At 37.0% G+C, this 19,852-nt stretch overlaps 1 protein-coding gene across 1 annotated transcript in view; it reads left to right on the top strand.

The window, feature by feature from the left end:
* Nucleotides 1-1,683: 1,683 nt before the first annotated feature.
* LOC307148404 (otoferlin) overlaps nucleotides 1,684-19,852 on the top strand; it is a 59,165-nt gene continuing 40,996 nt past the window's right edge. Inside the window, exons 1-18 of the mRNA XM_079853898.1 lie at nucleotides 1,684-1,795; nucleotides 3,149-3,219; nucleotides 3,459-3,561; nucleotides 3,728-3,782; nucleotides 8,109-8,240; nucleotides 8,404-8,466; nucleotides 9,650-9,734; nucleotides 9,826-9,985; nucleotides 10,467-10,653; nucleotides 11,945-12,131; nucleotides 13,197-13,420; nucleotides 13,729-13,837; nucleotides 15,211-15,388; nucleotides 15,485-15,605; nucleotides 16,137-16,237; nucleotides 18,214-18,304; nucleotides 18,411-18,527; nucleotides 18,622-18,774. Coding sequence (XP_079710024.1) covers nucleotides 3,171-3,219; nucleotides 3,459-3,561; nucleotides 3,728-3,782; nucleotides 8,109-8,240; nucleotides 8,404-8,466; nucleotides 9,650-9,734; nucleotides 9,826-9,985; nucleotides 10,467-10,653; nucleotides 11,945-12,131; nucleotides 13,197-13,420; nucleotides 13,729-13,837; nucleotides 15,211-15,388; nucleotides 15,485-15,605; nucleotides 16,137-16,237; nucleotides 18,214-18,304; nucleotides 18,411-18,527; nucleotides 18,622-18,774 — 2,115 coding nt within the window. The 5' untranslated portion in view covers nucleotides 1,684-1,795; nucleotides 3,149-3,170. The remainder of the gene's footprint in view (nucleotides 1,796-3,148; nucleotides 3,220-3,458; nucleotides 3,562-3,727; nucleotides 3,783-8,108; nucleotides 8,241-8,403; nucleotides 8,467-9,649; nucleotides 9,735-9,825; nucleotides 9,986-10,466; nucleotides 10,654-11,944; nucleotides 12,132-13,196; nucleotides 13,421-13,728; nucleotides 13,838-15,210; nucleotides 15,389-15,484; nucleotides 15,606-16,136; nucleotides 16,238-18,213; nucleotides 18,305-18,410; nucleotides 18,528-18,621; nucleotides 18,775-19,852) is intronic.

Here is a 19,852-nt window from a genome sequence, read left to right as displayed (position 1 = left end):
TGTGGATGACGCATTCAACACTGATTGGCACATTTTAATAATTTAAGACATTTCACTGGATACAGGCAACTTTAGACCTTAAACGTATACTTTACAAACATCATGTCTTATTTATGAGCTGATTACTTTAGTCTGACTTTTCAAAAGCATTTGTATTATATACTGTCTGCTAAAGCATTGTTGATAGAAGAGACACAATGCAAGTGTTTTGCTTCATGCACATTTTATCATTTCCAACAGGATTTACCTGTAAAGACGGACACACATTTTATCGGTGTTTGTACCTTAGCTAATTCTTTTTTTATTTATTATTATATTTCTTTAAATAATTTACCTAAATTAAGTGCAATTTTTTAAACTATTTTTTTCTGGAACTTTGTGAATAAGCTGTTGAGCCAGTATCACATTTCAGTACATTTGCATTGTAGATTAGCACACGACACTGCTGGGTTACTGAAGCTACATGTCGTCAGCTAGTCTGAAAGTTGCAGTTGGAACAAGACATCATCAATTATTGAAGCCAGAGTCAGTTTGATTTGTCTCCTGACAATTACACATGCTTCTGTTCAAGCATCTTACAGTTGAAGCGATTACAGACAGTTATGAGGCAAAAATTAGATTTGAATGAATGATTCCTCAAATCATGTGGTGTTGTTGAGCTGAGTGTGCTGTTACTTTACCAAGTGATCAGACCCACCATTTTCACCTCGTGGATTATATAACGGGTTACTTTTCTCAGTGCAGATGAGGATATAACACTCACACGCTCATTTATGAAAGCCATATGTTTGCAAGATAATTCTACATGGACTGCTTTCCAGTTGTATTCAAGACCAGCTCTTGTATTTATAGGTTTAAACAATTGTATTTTTAATTGAAAAATTTACAAAGTGACTGTGAGAGACAAAAAAAGGAATGTCGAAGTAAACAAGTAGAGAACCATTGGTCTTTATTTTGTCTTTGTTACATACATATATTACACATGTAAGTACAGAGTAATATTAATTGAAACCTGTACTTACTATGGGGTTAGGGTTTAGAGTCAGATGCATGTTTATTGTTATTATGGTAAGTGCACTACCGGTCAGAAGGATCACGTGACACTGAAGACTGGAGTAATGATGCTGAAAATTCAGCTTTGATCACAGGAATGAAATAGCCTATATTCACATAGAAAACAGTTCTTTAAATTGGAATTATATTTCACAACGTTTGAATAAATACAGCCTTGGTGAGCAGAGGAGACTAATCTTACCGAGTAGTTTATATACAATAAAAGTAAAATAAGTAAACCCATTGCACTGCCAATTCCTCCAAATCTTGTGTAAGTTGTAGTTAGAGTACATGTAGCCCATCACTGGTGAGAGTTGGAGGTTAATAGGGCATTATGTTCATTCTTTGAACTATTGATACAACATGTTGCTTCTGCAGTTTACCGTTTAGTTGCTTTTTACCTGGTTTGTTACTCTGAGGATATGGTGTTATATAGTTGTGGCTTGTCAAAGTCCCACATGATCTCTCTCATCAGGAACTAGTTCTAGTTACCAGTGTCTCGGGTTCAACACTCATACACTATTCATGGCCATATCACATCTCTCCTGACCATCTTCAGGCTTAGACCAAACCAGACTCTTTTTGAGTTACTTTTGTGGCCTCTCTGTTTCTGTCCTCCAAATGCCAATAATGAGTTTGTAGGCAAGTTATTTTAAAAGCATCTCAATATTGGAGTCATTTTGTTCTGCCTGTAAACTCCTAGATGTGATTCAGAAAAACTGAGAACCAGCTGCATTGTACGGTAAGTTTACAGTATCTCATCAGACTTTACATGTGAGACTTGCGTTTGATTTGTGTGAAACCAAACATTGCAATCCTAATGGCTGTAAGTTCATGACAGTGGCTCTCAGATTTGGCATACCTGTTTGTGGTGTTGGTGTATAATTGAAAACATTGAACATAATGGGAAATGTAGTTAATTCACTTTTTTGTGTGAAATTAAGGAAGTTTCAGTGAAAGGGTACAGTTAAAGGAGTCATATTTAATTGTGTCCAAAAATACCTTAAAAATGCAATGGGAATATTTTCTTTGCATTATAAAATCTTAACTTATAATTGCTGTTTAAGAAAGAAAAACTACTAGAAACCATTAAAATCCAGTAAAAAAAAAAGTGGTTTGTCTGCACGGAATCCATTAGCTCTGTCTTCATCATGTTGCCTATTGCTTGCTTAGTTGGGGAACCTTAATATTCAACAATATTATTGATCTGCCAGCATTGTGTCAAGTCAAGTCACATTTATTTATATAGCGCTTTTTACAATACAGATCGTTTCAAAGCAGCTTTACAGTGATAACAGGAGAATAATGCAACAAAGTTTGTTTATAGAAGAAAATAGTGTCATAGTCTGTTTAAAGTAAGTTCAGTGATGGTTAATTTTTGTTGTAAAAAATATATTAATATAGTTCAATTATACATATCTAGCCGCTCTGGAGAAAACCCTGATGTCATCGTCCAGCTCAGTTCAGTTCTCATATAATGGTGTCAATGCAGGCAGATCAATATTATTGTTGAATATTAAACTTATTGTGTGAGAACTGAACTGAGCTGGACGAGGACATCAGGGTTTTCCAGAGCTGCTGTATTGATAAATTAACTAAATTTAAATTTTTTTTTTTTACAACAGAAATGAATCAACACTGAACTTACTTAAGCTGGACAATGAGACTATTTTCTTCTAGATCTGCTGTATAAATATATAAATAAAGGTGACTTGATTAGATTGTATAAAATAGCTCAAAGTAGCCATAGTTCTCAGATTTGAATGTGTAGTTGGTGATAATCTTTGTCTTTCTTTCTTTCTTGCTAATTTACAACATTCAGCATTTTCATTGTTAGTTTTAAAAACATTAAATTCTTCATGTATCTATGCTAATTATTGATGGGTTAGTCAGGGTTATCAACTTTATTGAATTCTGAAGACAATTTACCTTTTTTCTGGTTATTGTTGTTTGTTCAAGTTAAATTAAAATGGAATGCATGAGAGGATAAAGCAACACAAAGTTCCAAAGATATTAACGTTACATTTAAGATGTTTATGACATATGTTTAACTTTTATTTTTCATTTTTCATGTTCAAAACGATCATGTATCCAGAGGATAAATCAAATTCATAACAATGAAGCGTAGCAAGCATCGTGCCTCCAAGGATGATGGCAAAGGTCAAGGTGAAAGCTTTTATGAACTTGTGTGAAAATTTTAAAATTATCATAAATTCTTTTGACACAATTCAAAAACACAATTATTTCAGTATTATTTATAGTGGATAATGAATATATTTATATAATTATATGATATTTATATAATAATAATATATTTGATTGGTTATATTAAGTATTTTATGTGGGAATGTAGTATAAAAAACATAGTGCTGTTCATAATGACATTTCATCATATTTGACTTAAGATGAACCAGCCATTCTTGAGACCGAGGATATGAGGATGCCAGACCCGGATACCATCTCACTAGCATCAGTAACTGCTGTCACAACCAATGTCTCCAACAAGAGGTGACCAAAAATTATTTACATAAATATCAAATATGATATTCTACATTACATTTATTTTATATATTATGTGTGATATGTTCTAGCATGATATATTACTATATTCTACTGTAGTAGGTCGATCAACTCTTTGTATTTTCTTCATCCAAAAATTCTCTAAATATTTTAGATCAAAGCCTGACATCAAGATTGAACCTAGTGCTGGAAGACCAATGGATTTCCAAGTATGTAAAACAGAAAGAGAATAAAATAAATCTCATCAAACACCCAATAGCCACTCTTACAAATGTTGGTAACAATTTATTTTGATGGTCCCCTTTAGACATTCTGTTGACTATAAATAACATAGCACCTACAGGTCAACTCTCATTAGAGTATTAGTTGAGTATTAGTTGACTGTTAGGGTTAGTAGAATAAGTTGACATGTACTTGCAAAGTTACTTATAGTCAATAGAATGTCTGTTGAGGAGCGTCAAAATAAAGTGTTAGCAGATATTAAGCAGACAGTCTACTAATACTCTAATGAGAGTTAGTTGACATGTTTGTGCAAAGTTACTTATAGTAAGTAAATGCCTGAAAGGGACCATCAAAACAAAGTGTTACCCAAATATTGTCTCAGGTTACGACTGTAAACATTGTTCCCTGAGAAGGGAACGAGGCGCTGTGTTGGAGAAGTGACACTATGTGAACACCTCTGCATGTTTGCGTCTTGAAGCACATGTGAAATCAGTTCAATAATGTGGCGGGACATCAGCAAGTACTGTGTGACATCACGACCAGGAAGCTCTATAAATAGAACCTGGACCAAACAATGTCAGCTTCTAATAGGCCGAAGCAAGTCAGTCACAGGTATGCAGTAAGTATGGCTGGGTGATGCAGCGTCTCGTTCCCTTCTCAGGGATCCATGGTTACAGTCGTTACCCTGTGACGTTCCCTTTCAAGGAAACTCATGCTGCGTCGGAGTAGCGATGCAATGGGAACGTTAACACCCATTACACTGTACTGACAAGTGCCTGTCTAGTGTGAATCATGCAAGCACAGAACATGAGCACCCGGTACTCATGGGTGTGGAGCCCATATCCAGGTCATAAAACCTCACGAATGTGTGTGGCGAGGTGTCATCACACACTTCCTGCAACGATACTCCTGACCACAAAGCTTTAGAAGCCCCCATACACCTGGTAGAGTGTGCCCTGACAGCCATGGGTGAGGGATGATCGCACACCTCATAAGCAAGAGAAATGGCCTGGACTATCCACTTGCTCATAGTTTGTTTGGTCACTGGAGAACCCTTCTTAGGAGACCCAAAACACACAAACAGCTGAGGACATCTAGGAGGACAAAAGCCTTGCAAGGATATCGATCGTGCAAAATTGGGAGGAACCTTAGGCACGTAACAGTCTAGGGAACGGAAGTGATTTAACCATGAGACATTCAGAGTCAGACATCTTCTTTCCTACTGACTCAAAAGGCTCAAAGATCCTCTAGTAACACGGCCAAATCCAAAACCGGAATCCTTACATGGCTTGCAGGCCACGTAGGAAATGAGTTGCCAGTGGGTTTCTCCCCAATGACTCACCACCCAAAGGTGTGTGGTAAACAGCTATTGGCCACCACATACACCTTCAGAGTGGAGGGGGATAGCCCTGCGGAGAACCAATCCTGAAGGAACTCTAGCACTCAACCTACCAGGCAGTTGTCTGGGTCCAAATGGTGATTTCAGCACCATGAAGTGAAGACTCTACTTCAAGGCATTTAGTTTCCTCATGGAGGGAGCTCTAGAGTGTAGAATGGTCTTAACAACCTTAGTTGAGAGTTTAGGAACCGTCCCACTCAGGGGCCAGCACCAAAGCTAGAACCTACAGATCTGGGTGGGGGTGAAGGTTTGTGCCCCCCTGTCTGAGATAGAAAGTCCCTCCTAACGGGAATCAGGGAGAGCAGTCTGCCCTGAGTCTACAGGAGGATCTGGTGTGCATGTTTGTTAAAGTTGTTGAGTCCACAGAGCCCCCTGATGATTTATATAAGAGACCACCGGTGTGTTGCGTGTCCGGACAAGCACATGTTGGCCCCTTAGGTCTGGGAGGAAATGTTTCAGAGCTAGAAAAACAACCATCATCTCCAGGCAATTTATGTGCCAAGAGAAATGATGACCCCCTCCACAGACCTTGCTTTGAGCGACCTTCTAGGATCGCACCCCAGCACATACGGCAAGCATCGGTCGTAAACAATCCGCAACAACAGGGTTCCACCAACACCGGACCTTGGATAGAAACCAATCTTTCTTTCACGTCATCAAGGTATGAAGGCACTTCATGCAGAACAGGTTGCCCCTTGGGGAAAACCTTTTGGTCTTGAGCCACCACTGCAAAGGTCTCATGTACAGCAGGCCAAAAGGTATCACGTTGGATGCAGCTCCCATCAGAACTAACAGTCTTTGAAACTTTTTGACAGTGAGTGACTGGCCTGTTTTATCTTGCTGCCAGGATCGATTTGATACGAGCAGGAGACAGACGTGCCTGCATTGTTGTCGAGTTCCATACCACTCCCAGAAAAGTAGTCCTCTGTAATGGAGAAAGCACAATTTTATTGGCATTCAGGCTTAGCCCCAGCTCCCTCATATGGGCGAGGATGACACCTTAATCCCCAACCGCCATATGCTCCAGTTGAGCCAAAATCAACCAATTGTTGATATAATTCAATACGCAAATGCCCTGGAGTCACACAGGAGCCAGTTATGGTTGAAGGTGCGGGGTGACAAGGTTAGGCCGAAAAGAAGAACCCGATACTGGTACGCTTTACCCCCAAAAATTAACCTGAGGAACTTGGATGACCGGCAGGCAACCGAACTGACTCTAAAACCCTCCTCGGAGGGTGTGAGTCTCTCAGTGGCATAATGTCTTCGGGCGGACACTGAGAACTGAACTCGCTTGGTGTGCCCCGAAGCACCAAGAGTGGCGGGGATGGCAGAATGGTCCCTTGAGGGCACAGAGGAGAAATGAGCACCGTATGATGTGGTGTGAGCCACTTCGCCTTCTTGAGATAATGAAGGTCCTCAGATCCGCCCTAAACCCCTCGAAGACCTCGGCTGAGAGGTCAGCCACGACCAACATTCTTTTTGTGGGGAGGCCAAGGAAGTGACGCTTTGCTTCTGTTGCATCTTGTATGGGGAGCTGGTTGACTGCTGGGGCTACTCCCGCCCAGAAGCTCTGAGACCAGAGCTCGGTGAGAGAGGTAACGCTGGAATGCTGCCGAGAGACGATGCCATGTCAAGAGAGCCATAGCTCGCAAGCGTCTGCTCCACCTTAGGCATTGCCCCATACCCGTGTCTTTCTACCCCATGATGTTTGTATAATTCGTGACTTGGGAGCTGAAAACACAGGCGGAAAATGGTTTCTCTGCAATCTCAACACCTCGAAAAAATGGCAGGCCCCGATATGGAGGTTGCACTTTACTTGACAGGAAATGCTTGTCCAGTTTACTTTTTAGGATGAGTGTCAATACCTAATTTGGCTACGGTTTGAGTGACAACCTCCACCAGCTCCTCAAAAACAGGAGAGTGAGATGGCAAGTCCTCACTCTATCCTGTCTTGAAGCTGAACACATCCACCTCCTTGTAGCTGGATAGCTGAAGCACTGGGCCCTCACTCTGTGCTTCCAATCCCAGAGAGAAGGCACTGGATCAAGCGGGTGAGGACAGAGAAAAGGCAGAGCCCATCTCCAACCCCTCCACTAGGTCCATTCGCGATCCTCACGATCTCTGCTGCTGCTAAGCCTTGGCAGAATCGGGACCTCAGCCACGAGGAACGAGTGCCTGGGTGCCCTCCTCAAAGAGCGCCAGGTGGGAGCGGTGCGTCCTTAACAGTAAACGCACAATCAGCCATCTCAGAGCTCCAGGGAGGAGCATGATTTGAACTGTTGTGTGCTTTCCATTATAATGCTTTTGTACATTTATATGAATGCCAAACGAACAATAAATTAGACAAGAGTTCACATAGAATACTTGCTTGAAGGCACATAATCTGACATTGTTTGGTCCAGGTGCTATTTATAGAGCTTACTGGTCATGACTTGACACGCTAAGGGCTGACGTCCCGCCACACGTGCTTCAAGACGTAACGAAACACGTGTTCTCATAGCGCCACTATTCCGTCGCAGCGTGAGTTCCCTCGAAAGGGAACTGAATGTCATTGAATTAGATAACAAAATATCAAAGCATATCAAAGCAGGGGCATTTATTGTAAAGAAAGATAGAAGAAGCCAAGCATTTTACAAAAAGTTTGTTCGGTTTGAAATGCTAAAAAAATAGATGAAGTGCTGCAAATGAAGGCTGTCATTATTGAGTGATTTATGCATTGGTGAAGCGTTAGTGGAATATGTTCATAGTAATTGTGATAAACAACCCTGTGATATACTACACCCACAGATACAGACACTTGCTTTAATATTTTGTATGTTTCTAATTGTGGTGGTTTGGGGCCACTGTATATTTAGATACAATATACATACTACATACATTATTTCGTAAATTTGTGTTATGCCCCACTTTCCAGGTTAGTGTCACTGTCATCGAGGCTAGACAGCTGGTGGGATTGAACATGGACCCAGTGGTGTGTGTGGAAATTGGCGATGATAAAAAATACACTTCAATGAAGGAGTCGACCAACTGCCCTTACTACAATGAGGTATGGGATTGTAATATTGTCCTATGGAAAATTAATGACCAAAGCATAAATTGGTTTGTATGTTGTCTACTGAACTGTAATGGTTATCTAAGCATTGTAAATGAAATGTTTTGAGAAGATTCATCCTAAAGCTTATTATTATATGCATACTTTTTTTTTGTAGTATTTCGTTTTTGACTTCCACGTTCCTCCTGATGTCATGTTTGACAAGATCCTGAAAGTGTCAGTAAGTATCATGAAATAACAGTTATAGAATAAAGCCTCCCCTTGAGAAAAAGATGTACAATTTAGCATAATTTTTAAAAGAGTAATTATTTAAAAGAGAATAATATACTTTAAAAGAATATACTTAAGTGAGAACTGAATGTAATGTTTTGAGACACTTAATTGCATATAAATTGTAATTAAATATAATTTAAATTTATGCTAAATGCAAGACCAGAGGACGACTGAAGGCTTAGATACACAGGGGAAGGTAATCAACAGAACAGGGACAGGTGGGGACTAATTAGAAACCATGAAAACGAATGAAAGACTAGGGCTGAATCCGAAATCACCCCCTTAACTCTTGAAGGAGTGGATGAAATCGAGTGAGCTAATTCGGACAGCCGTTGAGCATACATCAGTTGTACACTCGTTATTGCAGTGCAGTCTGGGATTGAATAAGTGCACTCAATAACGTCCACTATGGATTCGGACAACACTACAAATAGCTGTCCCCTCAAATAACGCCTGATTTAAGGTTGTAGGGGGCGATTTCTAATTCAGCCTAGAACTCTGGCAAAATGGTGCCAAAAAAATAAAAATAAATAAAAAGACTGAAAACTAAACAAGACAGAAACTAAACATGACTGTGATTGATTATGGTAAACCAAAATATAATTTAGAGTAATTTAATTTAAATTAAACGTTGTGTATTTAAATATTACACATTTGTAATGATGAAGCTGCATTTTAGTACATTTAAAATATATTAACTTTAAATATAATATTGAATAATACACAAGTATTTTACATGTGTTAGTCAATTTATGTTAGTCAATTTATGTTAGTCAACATTCAAATAAGTCTACTTTAGAGCATGACAAAATATTATTAAAACATAATTATTTAAAATGTACTTTAAAGTAAAAAAATTTACATTACTAAGTGCACTTTTTAAAAGTGTGTTAAGAAACATAGTCATGAAAGTGTTCTCTCTTTTAGTACACCTAAGTGGCCTTTTATTTCATTAATATTATATTATCTGCTAGTACAGTTTATGTATACATATACTTATACAAGTGCACATTGAATAAAATTAAGCACATGTCTTTTTCACAAGGGTGAGCTTATTCATAGAAGATTCTTTTTTTTCGTGTAGCATTAAGCTTCGTTTTAAACTGTTTTAAAATAATGTGTCCGTTCAGGTTATTCACTCTAAGAATCTTTTGCGAAGTGGCACTCTGGTTGGGAGCTTCAAGCTGGACGTGGGCACAATATATACACAACCTGGTAACTGGTTTTACATGTTTCTATATGAAGCTCACAACTTCACTGAAGACTTCAGATTTTCAGAAATATATATATATTTTTTCCTTTACAGAACATCAATTCTTCCACAAATGGGCCACTTTATGTGATCCCGATGACATCACTGCAGGATGCAAAGGATACGTCAAGTGTGACATTGCAGTTGTTGCAAAGGGCGACACAATCAAGACTCCACACAAAGCAAATGAAAGCGATGAGGATGACATTGAGGGGTAATAAAAACCTATCCTATATTGTTAATGTTATTATTAGTGTTGTTTTCTAAGGTAAGCATCACTCTTTCTGATTCTTACACTGAACAAACTCTAAACTCCAGTGTTCCCAACTTGTTTGGACAGTACTATGAACTAAATATTTACTTGCAATGCTATTTTATTTATACTTTTAAACATTTGCATTCAATTTGATTCATCTTTGGTCATCATTGGCGAAAAACGTTCAGAAGACCTTAGCAATGCACTGGCAATCGTGGCAGTGACTATTAGTGATATTAGTGACTATTTCACCATACACAATTTCTGCAGGACATGTGAAATATGAGTTTAGTGTAGTTTTTCACCTGTCACACAACAATAAAAATGCAGAGATCTCCCAGATAATTTCATATAACAATATATTTAAAGCCAACATAAAGGCAATTCTATTTGCAGAAACACATATCACTTCTTTTATTAATTTCTCTTCTTGTTCCAGTAACCTTCTGTTGCCGGCAGATGTCCCAGCTGAGCGGCAGTGGGCAAGATTTTATGTCAAAGTATACAGAGCCGAGGGGTTACCCAAAATGAACACCAGCATCATGGCAAATGTCAAAAAAGCTTTCATTGGAGAAAATAAGGACTTGGTTGATCCTTATGTCCAGGTGCTATTTGCAGGACAGAAGGTGGGCAGAATTCTTATTAATATATATATATATATATATATATATATATATATATATATATATATATATATATATATATATATATATATATATATATATATATATATATATACACACATTACATTTTGTATTGTTTCCATCACAGCTGAATCACTGTTTCCTACTTGTTAGCCAGTAGCAAGTGGTATTAGAGGGAGGGTCATTCTCATTCTAGAGAACATCTGATTGAACAACAACTTGTTTAGTTCAAGATGACCCTTGTGAAAAAGTACGCTTAATTGTATTGAATCTGCACTTTTAGTGTACTTCAAATCTTAAAAATATATTTTTAAAAATGGTACTAGCAGATAATATAATGTTAATGAAATAAAAATCCACTTAAGTGTACTTAAAGAGAGGACACTTTCATAACTGTTTCCTAGCACACTTTTAAAAAGTGCACTTTGTAATAATGTCAAAAGTTTTACTTTAAATAACATTTTAAATCGTTATGTTTTAATAATCTTTTCTCACGCTTATTTGGAACTTACTTATTTGGATGTGTTGACTAACATACTAAAGCACATGTAAAGTACTTAATTATAATTTTAACTGTATAGAGTGTTTTTTTACATTACATTTAAAGTTAAGACTAAATTTTATTTTAAGGCGTCCGTGTTACAGTGTGATCATACATTTAGGTACTGAGTAATACTAATTAACTGCATGTACTTACTATAGGGTTTTAGGGGTTAGGCTTTAGTTTAGAGTTAGTTGCATGTAATTATGCATAATGTATGGCTATTACTACATAAAACATGTGTAACAAGGACACTGTAAAATGAAGTTTTACCAAAGTTGATATATTTTGAATGTACTAAATTGCAACTTCATCATTATAAATGTGTAATTTACAAATGTAGTTAAATACATGACATGCAAGTTTCAACAGAAATTACATTAAAGTATATTTTAGTTTACCATAAATACTTAGTACATTTGACAGTACACTTGCAACATGCAATTAAGTTTCTAAAAATATTACATCAGTTTGCACTTAACTATATTCTTTTAAATTAGATTATTTCATTAAAAAAATACTTATTTTAAAATTATGCTAAAGTGTACTTCCCCCCCATTGTCCTTTAAGAGAAAGACTACATTTTAAGTGTGCATTTTGGCTAAAACCTCACTTTTAGAAGTACTCTAACATCAAATCTAACAGACATGAACTAAAAGTTACACAATTGTATTGGGCCAAGTGGACACAGGCGATGCAGATACGAGAATTGATGTTTTTATCTGTCCACAGGGGAAAACTTCAATTCAGAAGAGCAGCTACGAGCCGATCTGGAACGAGCAGATCGTTTTCACCGAGCAGTTTCCACCTCTGTGCGGGAGAATGAAAGTCCAGATCCGCGATTCAGATAAAGTGAACGATGTGGCGATCGGAACGCACTTCATTGACCTCCGGAAGATTGCTAATGATGGAGACAAAGGTAACAGGGCTAAGTTGGCAAGGTCTGCAAAATAATATTTCCTTTGTCTTTCTTGTTGTTTATTGCATTTAGCTTTGGATGCTCAACCACAGAAGCCATCACTACATTGCCATTCAAGATCATTATAAGATTATTTTTAATACAGCAACACTGACACTATTGGATGAGAACAAAACTTGAACTGTATTGAGCTGAATAATTATACTATTGTCTTCTGTATGGCTGCTTTACTCTGAAACAAACATCTAAATTAACTGGTTTTATTCAAGCCAAAATAGTATTTAATATTGCTGAATCAACTTAAAGTCCCCCTGTAATCAAAAATGTTATCTTTGATTACCAAAATGACATATTTAAAAAAAAAAATTCTTGAAATCGCAGATAGCTTGAATGTAACTCTACTTAAAATATCTTGACTTTAACTCGACACCCTTTCCTCATTTAGTATGCGCGGTTCTATTAATATGCTAATGAGCCCTGCCTCCACTCACTCACTCAGCTCAGAGATCCACTGGTTGACGATCACACGCTGATCTGATTGGTTACAAGGTAGTTTGTGACGTCAGAAACACCAGCGATTTCAAAGCGTGTTTTTGAGACTGTCTTTGGTTCACTGCAGTTTTAAGGAGGAAATACTCAGCAATGCTGTCGACTAATGAATTTACACATGGTTTGTCTTAAAGCGTATTAAAAACACCACATAGACACATAAACAACATTAAAAGTTGGATTTTCACCACAGGGGGAATTTAAATTAATTTAAACCAACAAAATACATTTTTATGGATTCAATTAAGTAAAAAAAAAAAAAAAAAAAAAAACACTAAGGTAATTTCAGGTTACAGCTTTTTGCAATGTAGCTGAATCAAATTAGTCTTATAATATATATATATATATTTTTTTTTGCAAAATCGACACTCTTATCGAACTGAATTGAATCAACATCTGGATTGAATTGAATAATGACACTATTGTCTTCTGCAGCGCTACTTATAGCTGAATTGAACTGATTATATAAAAGGTCAAAGATACAGAAATAAACATTTATCCTGCTTCCATTCGTAGGCTTTCTTCCGACTCTAGGCCCGGCTTGGGTCAACATGTACGGTTCCACACGCAGTTACACGATCATGGACGAGTACCAGGACCTGAATGAAGGACAGGGGGAAGGGGTTTCGTTCCGGGCTCGTCTGTTGATCAGTCTGGCCGTGGAGATACTGGACACCTCGTCTCCTGAAGTAATGAGCTCCACCGAGGTGCAGGTGGAGGGGATACCCAACATCTCAGATGTAAGTGATCCACCGACGGGGAGGTCGACAGGCAAATTACAGTGAATAATTCATTCATCCTTTATTTTTCTCCCTACATTATTCATTTAGCAGTAATACTTATAGTAGTTCTTTGTGTGCAACACAATGATCTGCACAGTCAGAGCCAAAGTTAGGCTTCATGTGACTTTAAATTAATCATTCGGGAAAACTTACACAACTCCGTTAGAATTATTTATGAACACACTGACTTTTTTATGTCTAATCTTGGGAAGACCCTCTTTATGCACAAAACAATATTTAATTGATTGATTGTTGTTTATATCTAGAATGCCACAGGAAAAATTGAGGAATTCTTTCTCTTCGGATGTTTCCTTGAGGCCACTATGATTGACAGGAAGATTGGAGACAAACCCATCCACTTTGAGGTTACAATAGGTAAAGTCTATGGTAGACCAGTTATCAGCCTTTCAAGTTATAGATGTGAATTTGGCAGACACGTTTTTCTAAAGTGAATTACATTGCATTGAAGGTCTACACTTCATCCGTTCATGCATTCCCTAGGAATCGAACCCATGACCTTGACGTTGCCAGCGCCATGGTCTAGAGTTTGAGCTTCAGGAAAGGCTATTGCAATAAAATTGCAGTCAGAGTTGTCTACCATTCAGAATGTTACTGAATTGAGATAGTAAACAGGATGCAGAATTAAACAAATTAGGATTAAAAAGGTATTAATTCTTTTAAAATAAATAGTTTATAGTCAATTTGAATGAAACAATCTTTCTGTTTTGGTTGATTCAAAACAAATTCAAAACACTCAATAATTACTTCTAAATAATAGAGCCAATCATTGATTAGTCAAGTCATTGTGTCACTGTATCTGCCGTTAGAAGCTCTGATTCCTATAGAAACCTGAGACTCGCTCTTAGGACTGCACATGCGCATTGGCTTGTCTAGCCTGAAAAATACGCTTTTTTAACGCTATTTGAGCACAAGAAACAACAGTTATGGGACAGTTCGTGTCAGATTTTGCTGCTGATTTGAAATATGTTATTTAATTGTGAGTTCGGCAAGCAGTTTTTGAGATTTCAGGATTTCCCCTATTACAACGTTCGAAACTGCTGCCCGGAGGCGTTGCAAACATGACGCCGAGTGAACAGACTTTCATTGAAAGGGACAATTGGCATTAACTAACACAAACTATATATATGCATTGTTGTGCATCCAGCAAATAAAACAAATTTGGAATATCAACGGAAATGTCACCAAACATCAGCCAAAATTATAATATCTAGTCAGTAATCAAGCTTCTATAAATTAGGGCGGTGTATGCAAATCATTTACTGGTGAGAAATATTGGCCATGTTAAAGAGGAGAAACTAAGAACAGCAAGTTTCTAAGAAATGGCAGGATGTCGAGTAGACATGCAACACCTTCTGTTGCAAAGACATCTTCATCTCGAAGCTGACATTTGGACACAGTTCACTCATTTTCCACTAAATTATTTTCTGTTGTCATGCAAGCACATACATTACATGAAGTCAAATTAATTGCCATAACAGTCCTGATATCTAAACTTAGTTAAATTGAATTTAGTATAATGTATTACAATACTTTTTTTGCATGTAAAATCCTAGTTTAAATTACAAGTCAACTATAAGTATTATGTACAATTGTAGATTGATTCCCTGTTTTAAAACAATAATTTTTAGTGGCCCAGAAATTAAACACTTGAGCTTTATGCAAGTAATGAAATGAATCTGGGAAGTGTGTCAGAGACCTGCCTCATTAAACTATCCTCTCGACACCAGGAAACTACGGCAGTGACCTTGATACTCCAACCAAGCCAAAAACAAAGAAGAAGAAGGGTGGAGATGGGGATGAAGAGTCTGAGCTCATTCACGGCTCCAGTGACGAGGAGGATGATGATGGTGGAGATATGTCTTCAGTTTCCTCCACCCCTCCAATGAAGCCAGTCATCACTGACAGGTTCAGTCTCTCAACACTGCTGATCCAAATCTCATCTGTTTTATGTTGACTTTTGGGGCAAATTCATGTGAAATATCTTGTTTATTTGTTGTGCAGAAACTATTTCCACCTCCCGTACTTTGAGAGGAAGCCCTGCATCTATATCAAGAGCTGGTGGCAGGACCAAAGAAGACGACTTTATAATGCCAACATCATGGACAACATTGCAGACAAACTGGTAATAAATCAATGAATATGGGTTATATCAGGCCCTGAAATATTGGTTTAGTTCCTGAAATATTGATCTTTGTACTGTTCTGTACACATTCTCATTTTTGACATAATTTGTTATTTCATTTTTCACTAAAATGTTTAAAATCTTAAGGCAAGCCACTAAAACACTAATCAATATCACCATACTTTTCCCAGTATATTAATCACAGTACATTAAGAAAATTGTTTAGTATTACAAGTGCAAAATGCAAATGAGGCATAATCTAATTAAATATGCAATATACTGCATAAATATGGAGAATAGAAATCTGAACACTAAAGCCAGGTTCGACATTCTTGTTTCGTTTTGACATGTTAGAGTTAAAGGTTTTCACAGATTTGGATGTCTATTTTTATCACTCCATAAATCAGAAAATATGTCAATTTTCACCATATTTTTTTGAATAAAATGTTAAATCAAGTGATATATGAACAACCTCTGTGAAAATACATCCATACGTTTTCATTGCAGCCTGTGCTCTGTATCATTTTATAGGAAGAAGGGTTGAACGATGTGCAGGAGATCATTAAAACCGAGAAGGCCTATCCTGAGCGCAGACTCAGAGGAGTCCTGGAGGAACTCAGCATTAGCTGCAGGTTTGCAAACATATTATTCTGCAGATCATGAGCCAGTTATGAGTCGTTCTCTGCAATGTGTGCTTCATTTGTGTTCCAGTGATTTAAAGAGACCATATTATGTCCTTATTAAGTCTTGATTTATAGTTTTTGGGCTCTACTAGGACAGGTTTTCATGCTGGAATGTTCAAAAAACACATTATTTTCCCCATATTCTCCATTGTTGCAGCTCCTTCTCTCTTCCCAGTCTGTCAGTAACGCTCAGGGATGTGTTTCCCGAATTCATCGTTATCCAACTAATTGTTCGCAAGTTCTGTCGTTATCAACATAGTTCAACGAGTCGGTGTTTCCTGAAACCATAGTCCCAACGAGCATTCGCAAACAGCATCGCAAAGTTGTGTGTTAGAAGCTGTGGTTAGAAGCAAAGTTTCTAGTTTGCATGACATGTGGACTCAATAAATCCTGTTCTTGAGCTAAATAAGCAAGCTGACATTCAGTACAATCTATATATTTTATTTAGAATATATACAAATGTCATTAACGTCTTTTAGTTTGTCAAGAGATTTAAAGCGTTGTTTTTGAAGAGTGTGCATGTGTGAACGTGATCTAGTACGTAAGAACAAGCCTATGATTGAATCTGGAAATAAAGCAAAATAACTGAGAAAAAGGATAATTATTCCCTGTGTCACAGTGTGGTCAGGTAAAAGGAGAGGGATCTAATTGCAGCACTTTTATTAAATAAAAACAAAGAAGATAAAACAAAACACAATGAAGAAGAATACAGGAAACACAGCATAAACAACACAAGACAAAGAACTGAACAAACTGAGGACTATAAATCCACAGAGGCAAACGAGGGAACAAAATGAACAACAGGTGAACTTAATTAGTGATTAACTGGCACACAGAACAGAACTAAACCAAAGCAGAATATACACGTCACACTCAGATTCCATGTCCGCTATTTATAGCAAAAAGCTGGCATTAATTTGATCTCAAACAGATTCATTAAAAAGTTATTACTCCACCACCTGCGTGACATCATTAACCAACATGGTTGAATGACACATTTGCGACAATGTGGTTTCGGGAAACAGTTGTGACTAGCTAGTTGATTTCTTCAACGATGCATCGCACTATGGTAGTTAAGCAGCGAGTTACATCGTTGTACGGGAAACACACCCCTGTTTAGTTCCTGTCTCTATGAAGCCCTTCCTTCTGAAAAGCACACTGTGCTCTGATTGGTCGGCTGGATCAGTTTGTTGTGATTGGTCAAGCACTTTGAGTGTGTTTGGGAAATGTCCCGCCCCTTACCATAACCGCCAGTTTCAACACACTACTAACTAACTCAACCAGGCCCCGCCCCTTTATTCTGCGTATGAATTATTTAAATGAGGAATATTGAGACGTGTTTGTTCCTGGAAGAAACTCAAGACTACAATGGAGGCGTTTCAGGAGTTCAGAAACACTGACACTGATATAGAGAATAACTCCCGCTGGAGGGACTTTGCAGAGCTTTTTCATTCTCAAACAGCAACATTACACACTTAAGAAAGATGAACATGAATAGGTCCTCTTTTATACTGATGCAATTGACAGGTTTAAGGTTAAGTCTAGAGTTAGTTACAAATAAATTACTAATAGTACTTTGCAAGGCTTTAACCACATATTTATGATCGGCCATTAAAAAAAAAACACTAATCTGTTGTTGACCACTAATCTTGGGTCAGCTATATTGGAAGAATTACCTCCCTATATTTTTACATACAGTAGTGGTTACTTTGTAAGGAGATAAAGCATGATTTATTGATAGTTCAGCAGTAACATTTTGAAATACAATGTAAAGAAAAAAAAAATTGCCTGAAAATTTGAGGCACAAATGTCACTGTTAAACGACTGTTTTATTTTTACAAAACTTTATCATTGAACCGTTTTTTATATCTATAGTCTACTCTAGAGGAAGGATATAATAATAGCAAATTTCATATCTCTTTCAGTACCTTTGTAACTTTGGCAAACAATGACCAGAATCAGGCCGGGAAGACTAAACTGGACCGGGAGAGGGTGAAATTATGCATGCAGGAACTGGTAAAACACTCAGACTTCAATTAAAAGCATCTGTTACAAATAAATGCTATTAATAACTATTATATACTATTATAATGTTTAAAAAAAATTATTCTGTTTCTGACAGGAAAACATAAGCCAGCAAGCAAAGGCCATGCGGTCACAAGTTAAGAAAAGCAACGTGAAAGACAAAATAAAACTGGCACAAAACTTCCTCCACAAGCTGAGATTCCTGTCTGATGAGGTAGTGCACAGCATGCTTGGGTTATATGGCCATATTGATGAATTCAAAGAACTGTACAAATATTAATGTAAATCCTTTTGGTTTTTCATCATAGCCACAACACAGCGTTCCAGATATTTACATATGGATGATAAGCAACAACAAACGCATTGCATACGCCCGCGTTCCCTCCAAAGACATCCTCTTCTCTTCTGTCGAGGAAGAAAACGGGAAAGACTGTGGGAAGGTCCAGACGTTATTTTTTAAGGTTGGTATGAATGCACTCTGCTATGGTATGATGCATATCTCAAAAACAGCAAGTACCATATTATATACTGTATAAATGGAAAAAAATTATTTGGCTAATTTCACTTTTTATTTTATTTTTATCCCACAGTTCTGACTTTTTTCTCGCAGTTGTGAGTTTATATCTCACAATTCAGACTTTATAACTCGCAATTGCTACATTGTTTAGCGCAATTCTGACTTTTTTTCTCAAAATTGGGATTCTGACTTTGACAAAATGGAAAAGTGTCATAATTGCTTGATATAAGCTTGCAATTGCAAGAAAAAAGTCAGAATTGCGACTTTATTTCTCGCTGTTCAGACTTTTTTTTTTATAGAATTGGGATTCTGACTCTCAATTTAGAGTTTATATTTCACAATTCGGAGAGAAAAAATTCTGAATTGTAATATATTGTGTTAGAGCCATAACGACATTCATAATTTTGTAATATATTCCCTTATATTAAGAGTGATTATGTTTTTTGATAAATGTAGATTTTATGTTTTTTGATAAATGTAGATTTTGTGTTATTTGTATTGTATCACGTGACTTTGACTAGTTTTATACGTGGTACGTACGCGTAACAATTTTGAAGAAGAAAGAAGAAGGAAGGGTTTGTGCAAGACAGTTTTTTGAACGTGGAAAATAATTCATGTTTTTGGAAGGTGAATAAGTGTAAAGTAGTTTTGAGTTTGATTTCTCTTAAAATGTATCAAGACAAAGAAAAAGTAAAGCTTTACAAGACAAGTTATGGATTCACACGTCAAATCCTTTGTGCAACACCCTTGTGGAAATGATGAAGGACGGAAAATGGCTCAGATCGCCGTTATATATTGCACATAAACTCACAAATAAGATAAACTTGCAATTGTGCAATAAAAAGTTGCAATTACCTTTTTTAGTCCATGGTGGAAACAACCTTTAAAAAAGGAATAAAAAATATGATATGATACTTTTAATTGGCTTGTTCTGAACTTTTACTTGATATGTATGGAAGCTTGTTTCCGATTGCGAGATAAAAAGTCAGAATTGCAAGTTTATATCACGCAATTGTGAGATA

The sequence above is a fragment of the Squalius cephalus genome, assembly GCF_949319135.1.
Source record: "Squalius cephalus genome assembly, chromosome: 20".
NCBI lineage: Eukaryota > Metazoa > Chordata > Actinopteri > Cypriniformes > Leuciscidae > Squalius > Squalius cephalus.
The sequence above is the reverse complement of the archived record's forward strand: the minus strand, read 5'-3'. Positions and strand labels throughout refer to the sequence as shown.